This window comes from Rhineura floridana, chromosome 1, assembly GCF_030035675.1.
Source record: "Rhineura floridana isolate rRhiFlo1 chromosome 1, rRhiFlo1.hap2, whole genome shotgun sequence".
Classification (NCBI taxonomy): Eukaryota; Metazoa; Chordata; class Lepidosauria; order Squamata; family Rhineuridae; genus Rhineura; species Rhineura floridana.
In genome coordinates this window covers 71,758,030-71,781,049 of record NC_084480.1, presented here as the reverse complement: position 1 = coordinate 71,781,049, position 23,020 = coordinate 71,758,030, and the positions used below count along the sequence as shown (strand labels likewise).

Sequence of the window (23,020 nt, the reverse complement as noted above, 5' to 3'; positions counted from 1 at the left end):
TTAGATGACCACACTACAATAGGTTATAATAAAGTCTTTCTATAAACTTCAGAAATAAAGTCAACAGCATTTTTCATTTTATAGTAATGTTGATTTTTCTCTCCAACAAACAATACTTTACACTGGATAAAACTATTCTTAGGGTTGTATTTAACTTAGCATAATCAAGAACACATTTAATGTCAGCTTCAGAGTTTTCTCAGTGCTGCATTTTTACTTTTTTTAATTTTTGCAACAGAATTAAATAGCTGGGGCACACAAGTTTATTTATTTAATTAATTAATTAATTTGTATCCTGCCCTCCCTCCCAGCAGGACCCCAGGGCAGCAAACGAAGCACTAAAACACTTTAAAACATCATAAAAACAGATCTTAAAATACATTAAAACAAAACAGCATTAAAAACATTTTTAAAAAAACCTTAAAAAGGCTTAAAAACATTACTAAAACATATTAAACAATTCTGACACAGATGCAGACTGGGATAGGTCTCAAGTTAAAAGGCTTGTTGAAAGAGGAAAGTCTTCAAAAGGCGCCGAAAAGATAACAGAGATGGCGCCTGCCTAATATTCAAAGGGAGAGAATTCCTTTTTTTTTTTTACAATAATTTTTATTCAAATTTTCATAAAACATAGAAAACAAAATCATAAAACATTCAAAGACAAAAAACAAAACAAAACAAAAATGATTAAACAAAAAAAATAAAATGTTGACTTCCCATTTGTCACAGATCAAATCAGTTATAGATCTACAATATATAACAATCCTGTCTCTTAAATCATATTATAAAATCACTTTCCTCCAGTAGTTATCTTAATTAATCATCAAATCTCATAAACATTACTTTATTCTTTCCACAAAAAGTCAAAGAGAGGTTTCAATTCTTTAAGAAATATATCTATCAATTTTTCTCCAAATAAACATGTCAATTAATCCATCTCGTTAATAATTATAATAATCTTATTGTCATAACCATAGTCCAAATAAACATTTCGATTAATCCATCTCATCAGAATCTGTTAGGTCCAATAATTTCAATAGCCATTATTCCATTATCCCTATTAGTTCCATCTTCCATCTTCAATAGTCCTGTTAAGTCCAGTAATTTCAGTGTCCAATCTTCCATTATCAGTATTCCATAATAATCTTGCTGTTGTAGCCATAGTCATATAATAAGAGTCTGATGGGAATTTCCTCTGTCCCAAATATTTTCTTGCCATCCATTCTGAATAAGTTGCTGAAATACTGTTGTAAAGTCATATCTGTGTTCTTTTTTACAAAATGCACTGGCTCATCTCTTAAGAGTTTTTCCATTGTCACATGGCTGCAGTTAATTCCATAGATTTTCTCTATATCAAGCTCCATCACATCATTCCAGTCCAGAAGATTATCCAAGCCATTGATAACTTTATCTCTAATATCTTCATTAATTTCTTCAGAGATAACGTTAAATTCCAAACAGTAGATTTTATTTCTAAAGTCCATAAACTCCAGATCTTTTTCCAATTCCACATTTGTTCCAATCTCCAGGGCTTGTATCTTCCCTTTATTTTTTCTTTTCTCATCTCTGATCTCATCCTCCTCTCTCACAGGATCCCCTATTTCTTTAAGCTCCTGCGTCATTTTGCTCAGTTCAATTTTCAGCTCCTTACTACCCTGTCGCAGGGTTTGTTTCGTTATCTCAATCTCATCCATTATTTTCTGAAACATAGTTACTTCCAGATTCTCAGCCACTTTCTTGATTGCCATTTTTAAAACCACGAAAACAAAGCAAAACAAAAATAAAGAAGAACCACTTCTTATTTCAGCAACAATTGGGTTAATATTCCAGGCTTGATGACATCACAGTATAAACAGAGCAACCTGCCTTATCTCTCTATGTTCAAGAATGCAAAACAAATTTAGTTCCCAGCATCAAAACAGTTAGTGGCGTCGTGAAGAAGCAGATTCGTCAAAATAAAATAGACCAAAAAGAGAATAGTCCCAGACAATATAATATTCCTCGGAATAGAAATCAGGAATAGAAATCCCTCTTCTGTTTATTATCTTTAGAATGCACTTCCAGGACAGCTTTTTGCGACAGAAACAGAGATAAGCTGTTAATTTCGTGAATAACAGAGAAGAGCTATATCTCACCCAGAAGTTGTCCAAAGCCGATCAATCTGACAAATCTCCTTTTGCTGCAACAATTTAAACCAAGTAAAAAAAATAACAGAAAGAAGGGTGCTTGCCTGTTAGTCCGTTCTCTCTTTAAAGAAAAGATAAACGTATCGCTTAAACAGATAGAGCTTGTTAGGAAGTCCGTCCGGCATTGTTGGCTGGACCTTATCTCATAAATTAATGAAATCCAGTCCTCCCAACAAAAACAGGCTTTTGAGGTTGATCTCTACGTTTCTCCCTGCCCGGGAGAAATTTCATCAGTCAAAAAAAAAAATGTTCTGACTGATTTATATCTGAATAAGCTTCTTTTGAGGTGGGAGCCCATCCCAAAAGCAGGCACAAGCGAAGTCACCCTTCCCGGAAGTCCTCAAAGGGAGAGAATTCCAAAGGGTAGGTGCCACCACACTAAAGGTCCGTTTCCTATATTGTACAAAACGAACCTCCTGTTAAGATGGTATCTGCAGGAGGCCCTCACCTGCAGAGCACCGTAATCAACTGGGCATATAAGGGGTAAGACGGTCTTTCAGGTATCCTGGTCCTGAGCTGTATAGGGCTTTGTACGCCAAAACTAGAACCTTGAACTTGGCCCGGTAGCAAATGGGCAGCCAGTGCAATTCTTTCAGCAGCGGGGTGACATGTTGGCAATACCATACCCAAGTGCGCAGTCTCGCCGCCGCATTTTGCACCAGCTGCAGCTTCCGGACCAACCTCAAGGGCAGCCCCACATAGAGTGCATTACAGTAATCCAGCCTAGAGGTTACCAGTGCATGGACAACAGTGGTCAAGCTATCCCGGTCCAGAAACAGCCACAGTTGTCTCACCAGCTGAAGCTGGTAAAAGGCACTCCTAGCCACTGAGGTCACCTGGGCCTCTAGCGACAAAGATGGATCCAGGAGCACCCCCAGACTACAGACCTACCTGCTCTTTAAGAGGGAGTATGACCCCATCCAAAGCAGGCAACTGACCAATTATCTGAACTCAGGAACCACCAACCCACAGCACCTCCATCTTGCTAGGATTCAGACTCAGTTTATTGGCCCTCATCCAGCCCACCACCGAGTCCAGGCAGCGGTCCAGCACTTGCACGGCCTCTTCCGATTCAGATGTTACGGAGAAATAGAGCTGGGTATCATCAGCATACTGCTCACACCTCGCCCCAAAGCTTCTGATGACTGCTCCCAAGGTCTTCATATAGATGTTAAACAGCATGGGGGACAAGATGGTACCCTGCGGCACCGCACAGCACAGCTGCCAGGGGGCCGAAAAACAGTCACCCAATGCTATTCTCTGAGAACAACCCTGGAGAAAGGATCGGAACCACTGTAAACAGTGCCTCCAATACCCATCTCACCAAGTCAGCCCAGAAGGATACCATTGTCAATGGTATCAAAAGCCGCTGAGAGATCAAGAACAGGGTTGCACTCCCCCTGTCCTTCTCCCGATAAAGGTCATCCATCAGGGCGACCAAGGCTGATTCAGTCCCATAATCAGGCCTGAACCCAGACTGGAATGGGTCAAGATAATCTGTTTCATCCAAGAGTACTTGCAGTTGCTGCGCCACAACCCTCTCAATCACCTTCCCTAAGAAGGGGGAACTTGCAACCGGTCGGTAGTTGTCACAAGCCAATGGGTCCAGGGTGGGCTTTTTCAGGAGCGGTTGAATCACCACCTCTTTCAAGGTGGCTGGAGCCACTCCCTCTTGCAATGATGCGTTCACCACTCCCTGGATCCACTCAGTCAGACCCCCTCAGCAAACTTTAATAAACCAAGAAGTGCAAGGGTCGAGAGGACACATTGCTGGCCGCATCATCACAAGTTCCATTTGTCAATTAAGGAAGAAGAAAACAACTGTTCCTCCTTTTCTGTATAACGGTTTCACAAAAAGTTCTAATTATAACTCTATTGCCATCACTTGTTGCTAATGTTTAATGTTTATATAGCACAAGGTTGTGTGCAATATGTCAGATGACAAGCACCATTATAACCATAAAATTCAATTACACAAGGTAAGTATAAGTGCTTGTAAAACTGTACTAAGCATCTCACATTTGATCTACCATACACAGAGTATAATGCACCTATTGGAAGCTCATTTCATTTCCCATCAGAACTGAGTTGTGTTGTATGTGTGTTTCCCTCCCTCCCATGGCCAAAAAGAAGCATGGATAGGTATTTATTTATTTACCTCAGGATAGGTATTTACTGGTAGCCCATCATGTTTCAGCCAAAGGGCGTTTTTTTCAGAAGCTTTGTATACTTGTACAGTTATCTGGAAAATATCTTCTTAATTACTGCTTTTGACAATATATTTTCAGCTACCTATGCAAGTATATAAAGTCGCTGGTCAAGGCCCGAGACATGGGCTCCCTTTTATGGAAGTGTGTTTGGTGGACGATTCCTGGTATTTGTTTCCTTCTCCACCACTCCCACCACCAGCACTACCACCAGCCTATGAAATAACTAACCCAGCACTACCACTAGCATATGAAATAACTATGATACAAGTTACAGGTTCATACACCTATAGTATGGGAGCAAGGTATTTTGTTGGAAGCCTGCTCATTAAACCAAGAACAAGCAAAGCCAGTGGTTCACAGAAAAACAGGTCCCAGAAAGTACATGAAAATTATGTTCAATTTCTCATTTTGCACACACGCTGGGTGTATCCATATGTTGCAATAAACCAGTTAATGGTTTACCATGAATGCACAGATCACTCCTGTTTTGCTCCTCCCCACAATCCTTGGCTTAGCGTTGCATCTGAACCAGGGATCATGCTTTGTTTCACTCAAGCAAGGCATGACTGGTAAGCCAAGAAAAAGCCTTCAAATCATGGTTGGTTTTGACCAAAACAAACCACAATCCCCAGTTCAGATGTAACTATAAGCCAAGGGTTGTGGTTTGGAATGAAGTGGGAACAATCTGTGCATTCATGGTAAACCATTAATTGTAGCTTACCGTGACTTGAGAATGCAGCCACTGCATCTGTAAGTCTGGAATACTGTTTATTCTAGTTCCTGTTTCTGCCTTCCTAACATGTCTCACCCTACTGAATTCAATGGGACTTGCTCTCATATAAGCGGATATAGGATTGCAGCCTAATTCCTCTAAAATTTGCACTTGCCCCAAAAAGAAGTCAGGTTCCGAGGGAAACCAGATATATTCAGAATCTGTTTTTCTTTTTAGCAAATATTCATATGGAATCTAGCTAGAATTCAACAACCAAAATATTATTTATTCACAACTTGCATCTCACTTTTCTAGTTCTAAATTTGAACTCAAGCAAACATACAGGTTCCTCATCCCTACACAAAAGGAAAGCAGTCAACCAATATCTAGGCCAAAAACCTGTCAAAACAAAAATGTTTTCACATGATGGCACAATGCCATCAGACAAGCATCAACTGAAACTGTTCCCAAGAAGTTGCAGCAGACATTGCACTGGACACCTCATTGGGGACTACAGCATATGTGGATGGGGCATCAAGAATGCTACGGAGGTGAGCAACTTTACCCTCAAAGGGCCTAGCAAACAATTCACAGTGGGCCTTCACAGGGTCTAAAACTCATTTTCTGGGAGTTGATGTCAACAGAACCCTGACAATACGGAAAAGCTTCACCGGATGGCTACTTGAGGATGCGATGGAGGCAGAGGAGCGGCCTTCTTCGCCACCCTCACCACCACACAGTAGGCACGGTTATGATGTTTTACTTGTGCCCAATCAGCCTCACAGCACGCCTTTCGCCACTTGCGCTCTAGCCATCATCCAGCCTGTTTCATTGCCCTTAGCTCACTGGTGTACCAAGGGGGAAACCGGGCTCTACAAAGCCGGAGAGGGCACTCGGGGCAACCGTGTCAAGAGCCCAACACGCTTTGCTATTCCACAGCGTGACAAGCATTTCAACAGGGTCACCTGCTCTAACTACTGGGGACTCCCCCAGGGCATTCAGGAATCCTGTGGATTCTGTTAGTCTCCAGGGGCGACATAAGACCCCTATGTCCAAAATCTACTCAGGAGGGCAATGGTGGCGGGCGGGGGCAGTGGCATTCTTCCAGTGGCACTAGCACTGAAGTCACTGAGACAGGCATGGGACAGCAACAATGGAGTTGTTGGAGCTCCAGGTTCATGGTGGCAGCCCCACAGTTGCATGCACACCTGCAGAGCTGCTGACCTGTCCTGACAAGAATGCAAGGAGTATGCCAATACCTCCACCGCCCTACCCCTCACAAGCCACCACTGCAGGAAGACTGGAAGATTATCTGGCACAGAATTGGAAGTAGTGCTTTGGGATGCAAGGGGAAGGGGAAATTGGTGAACATCACCTCACCCTTTCCTTTTCCAGTGGGAGCTTCCACTAGATCCAAGGAGTCCTTATATTTGCATAACAGCAGATCTAGATTCAACCCCGTAAGAGGAGCAGATAGTCAGTTACAGCAGCATCTGACCTGGAATCCAAGGCAGGGAGGAAAGTAACAGACATTTCAGGTCACAGAATTCCACAATGTGGGAGACAAGAGCTGTTCTTTATAAACCTTACTCAGAATCCACCCTCACTTTACCTTTGCTGCTCCTCCTCCATCCCTTCCCATCTGCTCCCTCCTACCATGTTTGTGACACACCCTCAAAGGAATGAGGGTTCCAAGTCACACATATGAAACTATTATCAGCTCAGAGTTTTACATTGTGTTTAACTGAAGGTAGCACTGATACAGAGGTACATGCATGTCAGATGTTACCTCTGGGAAAAGAGTGACAAGGTGAGAGTCTGTGGGCTCACCACAACGCCTGTCTACATCACCACTTGAGTGCTCACATGCAGGATATTGCTACCGTCCAACCAAGTAAAGTTCTGGCAACTTACAAGGCTACTTCAGCTAAGAAAGAATCCAATTAGCTAATACTTGAATTCACAAATCCAACTATAAAGTTTTAGATACTATATTAAAATTAGATATTTGTATAGGTTGTCCAGTCTTTATTATTAACTAAAAGCCTTGTTTGGGAACTCTAAGAAACCAAAAGATAAGCACAGTTTTTAAAGGTTCAGTCCACCATCCTGATTCAAAATGGCATCCAACAGCATCCAAACAGACAAAAACTGTTCCTTGACCTCAGGAACCATCATACAAAATTTGATTACAATATCTTAAGAGGCATTCAAATGTAAAGCAAGCAAACAACTTTCCAAAATATACAGAAGATATTACACAGTTCAGATCCAACAGCTTTCTGTACTATAAAAAAGTTTCCACCTGAAGACATCTAATGCACCCAAGAACCCAAGTACTAAAACCCCCCACATATCAGATAGCAGAAGAAGCCTGTGGTTAAACCAACGAGGAATAGTTTGTTTTTCTTATGAAAGTACAATACAGTAATACCTCAGTTAAGAATCCTCCAGGAAGGAAGCTCTTTCAAAGGATCTTTTTAAAGGTCAAACTGACCTGCTTTGCTTTGCTATGGATAAACTTTCAAGCCTGTGCCTTTGCTTTGCTAAAGTGAAACTGACAAGCCTGTGTATTTGTTTTGCATGAAAGAAGAGGAGGAGGAATAGATGGGTGTCAGGTAGGCACCCTTTAAAGTGCCTGTTGAAGCTGCCTCCACCATCTATGAGTGGGTGTAGGAACCTATCCCTATTCTTTCCATGTTATTCGTACTTTTGGTACCAAAGTTTCTGTTAAAACTTCGGTTGGTAGCCCAGCTACGTCCCTACCTGAGCAGAGAGGATCTTACATCAGTAGTACATGCTCTGGTAACCTCGCGATTAGACTACTGCAATGCGCTCTACGTTGGGCTGCCTTTGAAGACCGTTCGGAAGCTACAGCTGGTCCAAAATGTGGCGGCCAGATTAATAACGAGGACCAAGCGGTCGGAACACATAACACCTGTTCTGGCTTGCTTGCATTGGCTGCCAATATGCTTCCGGGCCAGATTCAAAGTGTTGGTTTTGACCTATAAAGCCCTATACGGCGCGGGACCACAATACCTGTCGGAACACCTCTCCCGATACGAACCTGCCCGTACACTGCGCTCTACATCGAAGGCCCTCCTCCGAGTCCCAACTCATAGAGAGGCTCGGAGGGTGGTGACGAGATCTAGGGCCTTCTCAGAGGTGGCCCCCAAACTCTGGAACAGTCTCCCCAATGAGGTGCGTATGGCGCCGACGCTGTTGTCTTTCTGGCGCCAGCTTAAGACCTACCTCTTCTCTATGGCGTTTTTAACTTAAATTTTATACAGGAAATTATTATGAAATTTTGATCTTTGTATTTATATGTTTTGTAGTATTATCATGTAATTTTTATGAGATGTATTTGTATTTTTTGTTGTTCACCGCCCAGAGAGCTTTTGCTAGTCGGGCGGTCTAGAAATCCAATAAATAAAATAAATAAATACAATAAATAAAAATAATTAAAGAAGTAATGTCCAGGAATGCATCTACTTTGTTAACTGAGGTATTATTGTCCTATTTCCAAATGATATAGGATTTGACATGTGAAAGTTTTATGGAGATCCATGGAACACTGCTCTCCGTGTAACAGGTATCAGAAACTGGCAGTCCACAAGCAGAATCTACCTATCTGGCTCCAGATAGCATGTCCTTGAAACTGCTAGTGGTTTCAGTTAAGAGCAAGCGTTAGGAATGTAATAGCAGAAGTTCCCATCCAGTTTCATGCCAGTTAGGCTCAAAAATAGTTAATCTCAAATGCAACAGAAAGAAATAGGGAAAACAAATTATGTAACTGCTAGGTAACCACTATCTATTGCTTCTGTATCAGAGGAGAGGGACTGATGCATGATTGCACAGCAATCACAAAAGGTGATTTCACACATTCCCCTTACTTTCCACACAAGAATGGCCACTTAACATGAAGCCACCTAGGAGGAAAATGTTGTGCCACTGTCTGCACTGACCCTTAATTTTAAAAGGGTGGGTATAGTGAAAGCTGCTAACAACTAATTTTACTGTTCCCCTTCTCTGTCACACAAGAAGCATAACAGAAGTAGCTTCAAGGCAATGCTCAAAGTACCACAGGAAGTAAATGGAGATCATCAATCAAGACAATCTGGTTACCTCTGTTCAGAACTAGATTAGCCTGCTAGACAATCCGGCTGTTGAATGGAGCTGCACACAGATCCATACACCAGATCAGTTGAGACATATTTCCTTCATTTCATCCTAATTAGAATAGCCAATTCCCATCATTCTTCATTCCCAAAGATTCTTTTTTTTATGATGATGATAGTGTACAGGTTACATCAAACACATTCATTCATCCAACTTGTATCTCCTTTCATCAAGACAGGCGACAGTTTCAATCACACTGCCAATAAAGCAGCAGAGGTTTAAAAGCATATATCACTATTAAAAGCTCCATTGCGATATCAGCAATTCGATACTTAAAATTACAGCTGGCTACTGAGGCTCAGAGCCCCGTAATGGCCAGTTGGTTTATACAAAGCACCAGAATTATTGTGCAGGTCCCAGAAAACGCTCTCTCTACACCAACTCAAAGGATATAGGTTCTTCATATTTGTTATAATCAAGGCGAACGTTTTGAACTTGTCAACTCCATGCAGACACCAACTAAAGAACTGGTGTACATATTTGGTAAAATAAGCTGCAAGTTCAAGAAGCTGTCCTTCTTTTGCCTACATCTTACTAGCATTCAGTGAAGTCTTTTGAGTGTGTTTACAAATTTCTGAATAATCCTTTGATATGCTTTCCTTTCAAAAACGTCCTTTTAGACATGTTTAAAGTATTCCTGTCATCACTGTTACATTATTACAAACAGATCAGTTAAACACTTCACTTATTTGTACTTCTGAAAACTTTATTAGGCATGTCAGCTACAATGCCACACTGAGAGGTTAATACAATTACTTGATACCATTACTTCCAACCTCTTTTTCAAAGTCACTCCTTCAGTACAAAATCCCTAGTCTGACAATCACATTAGTTGGGCATAAACATGCACATATTTGTGTTCTCCTTATCAAGATTCAGACAGCTCTGTGCAAGACTCCTATATTTGTGATTGTTTGCTGACACACTGTATTTCTGTATTCGAATAAAACAGTAACGATGGTTTCTCCCATGCTACTGGTAACTGCAGATGAACAACTTTTGATATCTTGCACTATTTGGCAATCCATTTCACATTTGCTACTTTGACTTTGTACAAAATTCCTTATGTCAACTACTGCAGCAATTCAAACATTTTGCAACTCTGATACTTTTACTATTAATCAAAAGGAAACAATTTATGAACTAGAGCAAACAGAGTTTAGACTAGGAAGCTGGAAAGATCAGATCACTTTTTATTTCATGGATATCTAACTATAGTTTTTCAAAAAAAAATTCCATTACCATCTACATAGCCGTAATTTAGAAACAATAATGTGAACAGCAGCACCTGCTAACACAGCTATAGCTTTAAACTTTAAAGAGGTGTACGGGGCCCTGCGCATATGGCTTTCCAGGTACGTACAAAGCCCACCCCCTTCTGGCCCAACAGCAACCACCTATCCCACACCCGATGTCATATATGACATCAAGTGTAGAACAGGTGGCCATGGCTTGACCACAATGGCCTTGCGGGCTGGAGGCTCCCTATCACTGCTTTCCAAATATTTCAAGGAACCAATTCAGAAAATTTCCATACTGAACACTGTCTTGTGCTTTACTTTGGTACAGTACAGGATGGGGAAAACTAACTAATCAATTTCCATGAGTTACGTAACACATGTTTTCCATAACCAGATGACTACCAGAAAGACCACAGCAGGGAAGAAGTGTAACAGCACTCTCCCCACTTGCACAGTTAAATTACCTCACATCACTGTGCCCACATGCACCACGGCCTTCTTCTAGCACTTGTGCAAAAGTCTGCAGAACAGCGCCAGTATCACTTTAACTCAGTTATTTGGATCCAACCCAATAGCCTGAAGAAACAGAGCTCAGAAAACAGCAACTGTAGAAAAAGATCACACAGGACCCAAGGACAAGAAAGGCTGTCTAGGACTGCTCGTGGGCTGGGACAAGGCTGAATTCCACACTTATTTGAACTAGCTAACCAATTACTTAACTACTTCTTTTGACTGCTTCTATCAAGGTTTTACCATGCACACCGTTTTGAGTATATCATTAAAAAGGTCACGGCAGATCCAACTAGCAATACTCTTTATATCTCTGTATAATTAAGAACCTACCTTTAGACAGAGCTTCCTTGAACTTCTCTTTGGCAGAATTTACTTCCTTAATTAATTGTCTATAAGTAGATTTTAATTTTTCCAATTCTGTTTTTGTAACCTATCAAGAAAAAACAAACAGAAATGTATGAAGATACCCTGAGAAGAGGTGTATCAGCAATATGCAGCAAGGATGCAGAGCCTGTCCAAGACAAATAGACTGAACTAGACATCAATTTTTACACAAACATTATTGTTCCTTATAAGGAGCACTACCAAACGCAAGTATTTTGACAGCTTCTACAGAGTAGCATTTGAACTAATCCTTCGATCATGTCTTCCAGATAAAGATACCACAGGAATGCTATATAAATATGGTTTAGTTCAAATTGGGGTTACATCCCAGTAAAAAGTGGTCAGTACCAAGATCTGCAGTTCTGTGGAGCATTCAGGGAAGCAAATAACCTTTATACTGCACATATCACTTTCTCTGAATATATTCCTTTTCAGATAAAACAGAGCTCACACTTTCTGAAAAAGTAACTGTTTCTGGAAATGGAATTTAATTTGCCAAGAAGTCTGGGAATATCTGATTTGACAAGGTAAACCCTCTGGGAAGCAGAACATAGAAGACTCTGCCCACCCACTTATTTTCTTTTCTTTATATCCTGCCCTTCCTCCCAGAAGGAGCCCACCCATCCATTAGGAACAACAGCTCCAGCAATATGTTCCATGACAAAGGAGCAGTAAGCAGTTTGGATCACTGAGTTTGTGCTACTAACTAAAAAATTAAAATAGGGATTGAATGAGATACCTTGAACATCTCTGCCTCAATCTGCTGGTAAACACTTATGTAACTCTTCTTAATTTGCTGCTTATCTTTGATCATCATGGTAAGCCTATGCAATGGCCCAGCATTCAGGTCTTCTGCGTGTGTTTTCATGATCTTGCTAAGCTGTTCTGTCTGGTGCACAATGAGTAGCCATGACTTGAAGAAAGAAAATATATGAGATTATTTGCATAAACTGTCTCAGGTTGTTTTGTTTTTTTAAGTATTTATTACTCCAACCCTATGAATACAGATCACTGTACAGGAGGATTAGAAATATCTAACTGACCACACTTGTGGGTTCAACATGCAGATAATCTACCTGACAATGCAATTATACACACAAATTTGTGTTATATTGCTAAGTGTGTGTGTAAACTTACCAGCTCCAGGAAATAAACAGATTAAAAGGAAACTATTCTACTACTGAACTTCTGCAGACTTTGGTCCAGTCACTGTTTCTCAAACTAGCCCACTTCAAAGGTTTGTCGTTCAAATGGTGAGAGGGAGAACCATGTATGCCACCTTGAGCTCCACAGAGGAAAGGTGGGATATAAATGCAATAATAAATAAAATAAATAGTGGTGGAAAGTTTGAGGAGCAAATTATTAGAGTTTAGATTTTCAAAAAGACAACAGGTGCAATCAACAACATTCACAGCATGATCCTATACGTGTCTGCTCAGAAGTAAGTCCCACTGAATTCAACATGGCTTACTCTCAGGTAACTGGATACAGGATTGCAGTCTCAGTCTACAGAATAAAAGTATCATGTAGGGTAATTGGGAGCGCTTGGGCTAATACATGTTTTGAATAGAAAACAGTAACTTTTTTCCTCCCACAATTCTTTGGTTCAAAAAATGATTTATCTGTTAATTTAATAGAACTGCAATTGAAGAACCGAGATGGCAAAAGTGATAATAAATAAAATCTGCCATGAACGCAATTAATATTCCAAATAAGACTCCCAAAAGTAGCTGAATAGAAAAGGCAAAGGAGATATTATAATGAAACTATCATTCTTATAGGGGAAAGAAACCATACTACTAATGCTCAACTTGGAGAATAACTAAAAAAAAGTGCTTCTGTTTACCCACTAAACTGATTTATATTGCTAATAAGCCCAATGAGAGTAATTTACACTTCTTATTCCAATGCATGTTATTAACAGGTTGTTTTATTTTACTTTGAGTGATCTGCATTTCATTAATGCCTTAAGATAAATTCACTAATAGGCAAAAAACCTTGCAGTTTAAGAACGTACCTATAGCCCATAAATATTTCTATCAAACTTTTAAAAACAGGGAAACCGGGCAGCTATAGTGAATGCACCAGGGGAGCAGGAGACCTGACCTCCTCTCTGAGATATTGGACCGCCCTACAAATTTGTCAAAATGCAAACACAATTTGAGTTGGTCTTTCACAGTCCAATCCTGTATAGCTTAGAAGAATTTGGCAACATATGCCTCTGAGCATATGCTGAGTGGTGGCAACACCTGCCATCTCCAAAAATGGAGAATTATATTTTTGTGTGTTTGTTGGTGTTCTTCTTCCTGTGTTACTAATGTTTCTACGGAGAATCTAAACTAGAAAAGTTTATTTCCCTCATTATTCATCCTAGAAATCTGTGTCAAATTTATTTTCATTAATTTCAAAGTCTTTTTATTGGTCAAAGTCATATGACAGTGAAGACAGGCTTTTGTGTTTTATATTGCAAGTTATGTTCTATTTCTATTTTGGGTGCATTAACTGTTGAATCTGAAACGGCAGTTTGATGTAAAATCAGACTGATTACAATATGTAATTGTATTGCTACTTCAGGAATGACTCTAGCTGTTGGAAAAAAAGAGGATGCATGTTTTCAGCCTGCTATGTTTAAACCACTTAATTTAAGGCAAGGTGGGCACAGTCAATTAAAAACATAGAGCACACCTAGAATTTTGCAGAATATATTTCACCTCCCACTGTCTTGTGCAAACTGAGACACTTCTGAGGTCCACTGGAGACTATTCTGCAGAAGTCAGTGCCCTTATTCCACAATTATGTTTGGAGATGTTTTTAGTGTAAATTTTGCAAAGTGTTGCTGTACTTCACATATTCATAGAAATAAAAGCAAAAGAAAATGATTTCCTATAGGAAACTTCACTAAAATTGCAAAGTAAATCAAACACATTTAAAGTGACCATCTGAACTATATCAACTTTCTTAATAATATTGCTTCCTCCCTGCTAAAACAAGATTGGCACAGAACATGTCTTCTTTCTATTATTTGGGCTGATTGCAGGTGTTGCCACTACTCACCATATGCTCAGAGGCACGTTACCAAATTCTTTCAAGCTACACAGCAAGTGAATTGGACTGTGAAAGACCAACCCAAACTGTGTTTGCATTTTGACAAATTTGTAAGGCAGTACAATATCTCGAGAGGAGGTCAGGTCTCCTGCTCCCCTGGTGCATTCACTAGAGCTGCCCAATTTCCCTGCTTTTTAAAGTTTGATAGAAATACCTATGGGCTATAGGTACATGTGAATTTCCCTGCTTTTTAATCTGGAAGGTAAGATATGGGATCCTGTGCAAGTTTGCTGAGAGTGGATTGATCATTTGCATTGCTTACTGAGTTAAGTGGGATTTACTCCCCTGCAATCATGCTTAGGATAGGTGAAACTGAACACAGGGGATGGGGAAGGGAGGAGGAGAGGAAAGGCAGAGGGGAGGACTGGGATGGGAGCAGCCAGAAGGGGGATGGGAGAAGGGCAGATTTGATCATTTACAAGTTTATTGAGTTCAGTGTGATTTACTCCCATGCAATTATGCTTAGGATAGGTAAAACTGACCGGGGGGGGAAGGAAAGGAAGGCTGAAGTGGGCAGGGGAGGAGGAAGGAGGAAGAGGGGAGGGGAGGAAGGGAGAGGAAATGGGAAGGAGGGGAAAGGCAGGTCTGATCATTTGCATGATTATTGAGTTCAATCAGATTTACTATGCAATCATGATTAGGATAGGTAAAACTGACCATTGGGGAGGAGGGGGAGGGGGAAGGACCATACTGGAGGGAACAAAGGAAGGGGAGGGCAGGTTTGACCATTTGCATACTTATAGAGTTCAATGGTATTTACTTCCGTACAATCATGCTTAAGATAGGTAAAACAGACCATGGGGAGGAGGAAGGGGAGGGGAAGGAGGGAGATGGGAAAGGAGGGAATTGGAAGGGGAGGGGGAGGGAGGGGCAAAGTGAGGGGAGGGAGGGAGATGGGAAAGGAGGGAATTGGAAGGGGAGGGAGATGGGAAAGGAGGGAATTGGAAGGGGAGGGGGAGGGAGGGGCAAAGGGAGGGGAGGGAGGGGCAAAGGGAGGGGGAGGGAAGGGGCAAGAGGGAGGAGATAGGAGGGAGGAGAAGGAAGGGTGGGTTTGGTCATTTGCATACTTTTTGAGTGAGATTTATTTCTGTGCAATCATGTTTGAAAATGGGAATGGACTGCCTTCAAGTCGACCGGACTTAAGGTGATCCTTTGAATAGGGTATTCATGGTAAACAGTATTCAGCGGTGGTATTACCATTGCCTTCCTCTGAGGCTGAGAGGCAGTGACTGGCCCAAGGTCACCCAGTGAGCTTCATGGCTGTGTGGGGATTCGAACCCTGGTCTCCCAGGTCGTAGTCCAACACTGACTTGGGGGAGGGGAGGGGGAGGGGCGGGGGAGAGATTGGGTGGGTGGGCACTGGGCAGAAGGGAAGCCCCTTTCCTTTCCAAAAAGAAAACATTGTTAGTATCATTGCTTTTCAGCGTTTCCCCCACCTTTTTATTCTACAGAAGGCCCATGTAGCCTCCCACCTAAATTTAAAACAAAGCTGTCCCTGACCCCATCCACACCAGGCCTCTATTACACTTTGGAAAATCATGGCTTCTCTCAAAGAATCCTGCGAAGTGTAGTTAGTGAAGGGTGCTGACAGTTGATAGGAGATGCCCTGTTCCCCTCACAGACCTTCAATCAGAGTGGCTAACTGTTAAACCATTCTCTCAGGGGAATAGGAGTCTTCTCTAAGGACCTTTCACAAACTACACTTCCCAGGATTCTTTGAGGGAAACCGTAACTGTCTCAAGTGAAATCAAAGTCTTGTGTGGGTGTAGCCCTCTCATTAGCCAAAACAAGCAGCTGGGAGTCTGGCTTTTAGAACACTGACAGTTGGTTCTTACTGAGCATGCCTGATGCTATCATTGGCTTCAAGTCAAAATTTCTTAAATTAATTAAAAATCAGCCAGGCACTTTTTTTAACTTTTAAACTGCAGAAGATGAAGGTCACAGTATGCAGCAAGATCAGTATTAGGATTACAGGTATTCTGTGAACATGGCTGATTTTTAATGAATTTCAACAGATTATGAGAACTCTGAGAAGAAAGTCAAAAAGGGCTCTGTTTTTTTTTTCTTTCTTTTTGGACTTTGAACTCTCGATTCTCTCTGACTGTTTTGTGTATTGCCATGAAAATTGAGAGGGTTGTTAAGCAAGCGTTTCTGAGTTCAGGACTATAAGTTTTGTAAGGTTTTGTTTTGAAATGAGCTTATGGTAAGCATCAGAATGGCATGAGGGTATTTTCAATTTAACATTGCGGAATGTGAAAAATCCACGCTGGCTATAGTATAAAGCCACTCTGGTGGCTGTATAATGTGCATTAGAAGAAGACCAAATGGTTCACAAGTAGATGTCAAGACTTCAGCTTACCTGGTATTCTGTTCAAGCACACAGGTATCAGAAACCACATAATCCAATCATTGGCAGAAGAGGTAAAAGCATGTCTGCCAACAGTGTAATTTTTACTGCCTTTGGAGCATTCACCCCACACATCTGGGGATGGGGAGTATATTCCTCCCCATTCTTGTAGAATGGTAAACACAGTGTAGGACTGGGAAGGCCATGGGGAACAACAAAGGGGAGAGACCCAAGAGGTCCAACTACACCATACCAGGGAAATGATTTTCCAAAAATGAAAACAGGGATTGAGAGGTAAATGACAGCAAGAGAATATGAATCCATTGTGCTAGTCTACAGTGAGGATATATGCTAAGAGAGTCAGTGTAGACTGAACAGCAAGTCTTTCAAACTAAGACCTCCAGATTTGTCATTATGCACTCACCTGATCATCTACAACAAACCACTAGAAGACTAGGCATGGCCCTCCCCACACACACACTCAAAACAAAAAAGCAAAGACAAGCAGCCCTGCTGTATTTTTCCTAGTCAGTATACTGTAATTGTAAGTTACTGGAGCCATAATTTGACAACAGTCGCAGTTTCTCCCTATCTTGTTCTTATTGTTGAATCAGAGTGAAAAAAACAGCTAAGGCTGCAATCTTGACCCCACTTACATGAAAATAAGCCCCAGCGAGTTCAATAGGACTTAGTTCTGAGTAAACATGATTAGGATTGCACTGTTAGTCAGGACCATATAACTGTTAAGCAGAATTAATCAGGAAACCAAAGTGTATTACAAAAGTGAGAATTAGGCATTAGGCATACTGAGAGATAGAGATGTAACTGAAACTGATTTTATAAATACATGAGATTTATGATCTGCAGTTTGGCATAACCTTTTCTGAAACCAACCAAAATGTCAAAAAAGCATGGCAAGCTCTCAAGTTTCATTAAGGCATTGCTCAGCTATTTTGGAGATTTTTTTCTTCTGGCTACCGTTGCTTTTTATGAAATGTATGGAAACTCAGAACCTTCCCACTCTTGGCAATCTTATGCTCCTCCTGCACCTTTCAGATTTCTGTTTATTTAGAACATTGGTGGAAGAACCTAACCTCTTACAAGAAGCAATAATTGTAGCTATTGTCTGCTTAAGTTAGAGAAAAGCCATCATACATGAATGTTTCGTTTCTATGCAATGTAATTTGGGGGGGGGGGAAGCAGCAAGGAAACCATGCAAACAGCCCACAATTACCATTCTGGAAGTTGGAGGTTCTTTAACCCTCTCCATGAATTAGGATTCTATGTCTACCATGAATTTGTGGATGGCATGTGGCAATAGGTACCAGCCTCAATGCACTGAAACACTTGTGTGCAATGCACATCAATGTGATCAGGAACCCTGAAAAAGCAGAGATCCCTGCCACCATGAGTACCCTTCTACACACAAGCAGAGTTACCAACATGCATTCAAATATGCAAACAGGAGGGGCGGAGTCTGCTTCCACTTACCATCCACACATCATTGTACACATGGGGAGGAGCTATAACCTGTGAAGAGAGCTTATGCATCTAACAAATATAAAGGTGAAAGTGTTCAGTATTGCATCTACTTTTGTTTGTTTTTATTAGACAGTCTAGATAACATTTAAAATGATAACGTTACAAAAACAGTTCTTACTATAATTGACTATGAAAACAGACATTCAAGCAAGGCAAGCTCAGTCAGTCCAAAGATATTTATACCAGATGAGTGAGGCATTCTAACACATCAAGCCCATACCTATAAGATTGTTTTTAAAATTGACTTCAGCTCAGAGATTGCCCAATGATCTCAAAGAGTTTATGATATTAACTTCTTTAAATGCACTTCATTAGGCCAACTGATTCACATAAATAATTAGTTGAAAATGGAAATGGACTGCCTTCAAGTCAATCCCGACTTATGGCTACCCTATAAATAAGGGTTTTCATGGTAAGCAGTATTCAGAGGGGGTTTACCATTGCCTCCCTCTGAGGCTAGTCCTCCCCAGCTGGCTAGGGCCTGCTCAGCTTGCCACAGCTGCACAAGCCAGCTTCTACCTTATTCGCAACTGCGTTGGGGGACAACTGGGCTCCTTGGGACTATGCAGCTTGCCCACGGCTGCACAGGTGGCAGGGCACGTAACCCCTGAGCCACTCACTGTGGGGGTGATCTTTACCTGGCCTTTTACACCCAGGAGACACGAGCGGGAATTTGAAGTCACAGACTCTGGACTCCCAGCCAGGCTCTCCTCCCCACTGAGCTATACCAGTAGTTAAACAGTTAGTTGAACACAACACAAATACAAGTAATTGGACCAACAGTTAGAAGGAATTCACAGGCAGAATGACTCATTTGATCAGTCCCTCAATAAGTCAGACAGCCAAGTCACTCAGTAAGTCACCCCAAGCACATTTCCCCAAAAAACTTTAAGTAGGTTCAGGTCTTGGCAGTGAGCCGGGCAGCTTGGTATCAATTACATCTGATAAGGAGACTGCAACCCTACCTTCCTGCCCATCTGCTCCCACGGGTGATACATGCCCTGGTCTTCTCCCGCTTAGACTACTGTAATGCGCTCTACATGGGGCTACCCCTGAAAACGGTCCGGAAATTACAACTGATACAGAATGCAGCGGCACGTTTGATTAAGAACAGCCGTCGCCGTGATCATATCACGCCGGTGTTAGTAGATCTACACTGGCTACCAGTTGCTTACCGGGCCCAATTCAAGGTGTTGGTGTTGACCTTCAAAGCCCTATCCGGTTTCGGCCCAGTTTATCTGAAGGAGCGCCTCCAGCAGCACCAATTATGCCGCCTGACGAGATCAGCCACACAAGACCTTCTCTCGGTCCCACCAGTTAAGATAGTGAGGCTGGTACGGACCAGAGAGACGGCATTTTCGATTGTGGTCCCTACCCTCTGGAATTCCCTTCCTTTTGATCTTCGCCATGCCCCTTCCCTGATAGGTTTCCGCCAGGCCTTGAAGACCTGGCTGTTCAGGCAGGCCTATGGGATCTCTGGGGTAGGTTGTTTTTAATACTGGTACATTAATTACTGTTTTGGTTTTCATTGGTTTTTACTGTATTTTAATATGTAAATGTACGTCGCCTAGAGTGACCGTTAATTCGGCCAGATAGGCGACTCATAAATAAAATTTTATTATTTTATTATTTATTATTATTATTAGTTGAACAACTCAAAGATTAAAAGTGCAATCCTAAGCATGGTTACTCAGATGTAAGTCCATCAGATCAATGGTGCTTTGTCCCAGATAAGTATGCTTAGGAGTGAACCCTTAAACACCTCTTAAAAATTATTTGCAAAGTACCATATGCACTATTTTAAACATTTGCCCAGTTCAAGTTCTGCGTAGTTTTCTTACCTTAGATACATTACTAACATAATCCAGTTGTGAAGTACTCTCTTTATCAACCTGATTGCAAAGATTCTGTAAAGTGGATGAGTATTCTTTGTCACTTTTTATTCTCATAGCCATAAATTTCTTCACAGTTTCTAGTAGCCGTAATTCCCAATCTTGCAGTTTTACCAAAGCTTCATGAGAATGCTTCAGGTCATTTCCAAACCCCATCTTTTATAAGGCACTAAATTTATCAAGGACCACTAGAGAGGGATTCTTCTGGTCAACACATCTGTAGGCAGAACAAGATTAATGAGAAAGATGTCAAAAGGGGAACCTATGAATGCTACATTTCTGTGGCAAAGGTTCTATGTAACACTAAGTGCACTTAAAACAAGAAGAAACTCAGCTACAGAGGCCTCAAAAAGAGAGGCATATTGCAACTCTGAAACGGTTACAGTGCTCAAGTTAGGTGTCCCCCAGTCCACACACATCACTCACCCCTGCCAGCTCCTGCTACAAACACCCATGGATGATTGACTGAAAAATGCCACCAAATGCTCAAAAATGGCTGTGTGTAATGTGTCATTAACAATATGCTCAGAGTCCAGTAGGTTTGGGGGACAACACAGCTACACTGTTCCAGCGCAATCAGAGGTCTTTAGCTTCTACAGAGCCACAACCAATAAAATGCTTAGGCTATAGGCTTAGAAGTGTGGACTATTCCCAGAGAGTGACAAAGCCAAACAGCCTGTAGCATTCAAATGTGCCAGTTGGTCAAGCTTTACCACACCTTAGCCAAAATCAAATTTTGAGAGACAGTTCTTTAAAACATATCACAAAACACAGCAAAATTGTGTAACTACTGTTGCTGGAATATTCCAAACTGATAAGAATCCTTATGTAATTAATAACATTTCTTCAGAATAATTCCAGAAATGCAAATTATTATTCCTCACAATGAACTACCTGCCAGTATTTAGGAATTGCATACTTTTTTTTAAAAAAAAGTCTTGCACATTTATATTAAATCCAAAGTGGTTCAGCTCATATAACATTTTTTACAGATACTTTATAAAAAGTTAAAAGCTCACTAGAAGGAAGAAGCATATGTTTGAAAGGAAGCACAAAAAATTGTATCAGCACCATGAATAACAAAACTGAAGTGAAATGTGACAAGAGTTCTAGTCAGCCCATGCCCACAAAGCATTTTCTAGGAAAGGAACATCTCCATCTATTTCTGAAGAAGTGCAAGTAAGTGCCCTAAGTGGGGCACACTGTTCGGAATGATTAATGGCAGAGAGATCTTCTCCAGCTATGCTTGACAGCAAGAAAATAAAATGTAGTATACATACCTTTTTAAAATGTTATCTTCCTACAAATCTATTTTTCCAACACCTGGGCCCTGGTTCTTGGCTCAGCTTTTCCAATTCCGTTTGTTCTTGTTATATCTTCTAACTCTATATGAAACGAAAAAAGTGATCTCATTTGCCAGCCAGCCAGAAGCATCCTGAAGGGGGAGCCCTGTGTGCCAAACACTGTACTACCAGGTCTGCATGTCAAGCTGAGGAAATTGCAGGCAACTACACCTGGCACATTGGTGCCAGACTCCATAATCTTCCTTGCTGGCTTCTCTCATTCCAAGAATTCAGGTGCTGAAGCCCCTAAGCCCTCCCTGTATACCACCAGGCTTGCTTCTTCTGGCCCCTCCAGGCAGCCTGCTTTTTGCTCAATGCACTTGCTTACCCTTGGGCCCGATTATCTGCCAGGGCCAAAGAGTAAAAGGCAAGTGCTCACATGATCTTGCAATACCTGATGATCACAGAGAACTTCAAACAGATACAAAACACTATTGATAACCAGTCAATGGAATTCATATGCTTCTGTTGGTGTCAACAAGTACATAAAATCCACAATTGTTCCGCCTCCAACTCCACAGCAGTCCATATTCTTTACAATCTACTGACAAAGATCAAAGTCAGTAACACTGTACCAGAATTCCACAGCAGACAAAAAGAGCAAACAATATAAATCCAAAATATACATTCATTAGCCTTGCAGAAACAACACCCACATTCCTCATAGCCTCAGGGTTAAACAGTAATGAAATGCAAACAGTATAAAGAAGGTTCTTCAATGTGGGTAAGTGCCCCATTTGTATAAGCCTGTAATAATATATTGCATTATTTCTGAATGGGCAAGAGTATCAAAAATAAGTCTCCCTTCAATCCAAGATACAAAATAGACAGGCAACACTAAGTGTGTAGGAATTCCCCACTGCAACGTCTCCAAGAAGAAAATTAAGTTATTGACTAATTCTGAAATACTGGTTTTCTAATACAATCTCTATCAAATTAGTGAAAAATTTAGTGATTATAGATTGGAATGTAAATCTAAAGCTTTCAATGACTACTCTAAGTTCTTCATGTACGTAAAGCAGATACATCTATTTCATCAAGGACAATATAATGAAAAATCAAGAGATGTAGAAAGCAATGTGGCCTTTTCATAGCTTTAAATACTTAACACAACATTCTTTTAACATGTTGATCAAGATTAAGCCAGTAAATTTTCTGTCCTGAGCTTGAGCAGGATCCCACAACACACATCAGCTTTACGGTGGGTGGTACAGGTTACAGAACCTTAGAGAACTCCAAGGGCTCATCTACATGGTGGTTTACTGTGTTTGGTGCTACTCACATCTCCTTTTAATCCACATGGTTCACATGATGTTACCAACAAACAGAAGCTATCACACAGTTTCCCCCCTGTAAATCTGTACTA

The 23,020-nt window shown here is 41.0% G+C and overlaps 1 protein-coding gene across 8 annotated transcripts in view; it reads right to left on the bottom strand.

The window, feature by feature from the left end:
• Nucleotides 1-23,020, bottom strand: part of FER (FER tyrosine kinase) — a 268,182-nt gene that overhangs the window by 223,488 nt on the left and 21,674 nt on the right. For all 8 annotated transcript variants that reach the window (XM_061623654.1, XM_061623709.1, XM_061623700.1 and 5 more), the window contains exons 2-5: nucleotides 21,592-21,696; nucleotides 20,261-20,528; nucleotides 12,165-12,338; nucleotides 11,372-11,471 (exon numbers count right to left, since the gene is read on the bottom strand). In XM_061623654.1, coding sequence (XP_061479638.1) covers nucleotides 11,372-11,471; nucleotides 12,165-12,338; nucleotides 20,261-20,467 — 481 coding nt within the window. In that variant the 5' untranslated portion in view covers nucleotides 20,468-20,528; nucleotides 21,592-21,696. The remainder of the gene's footprint in view (nucleotides 1-11,371; nucleotides 11,472-12,164; nucleotides 12,339-20,260; nucleotides 20,529-21,591; nucleotides 21,697-23,020) is intronic.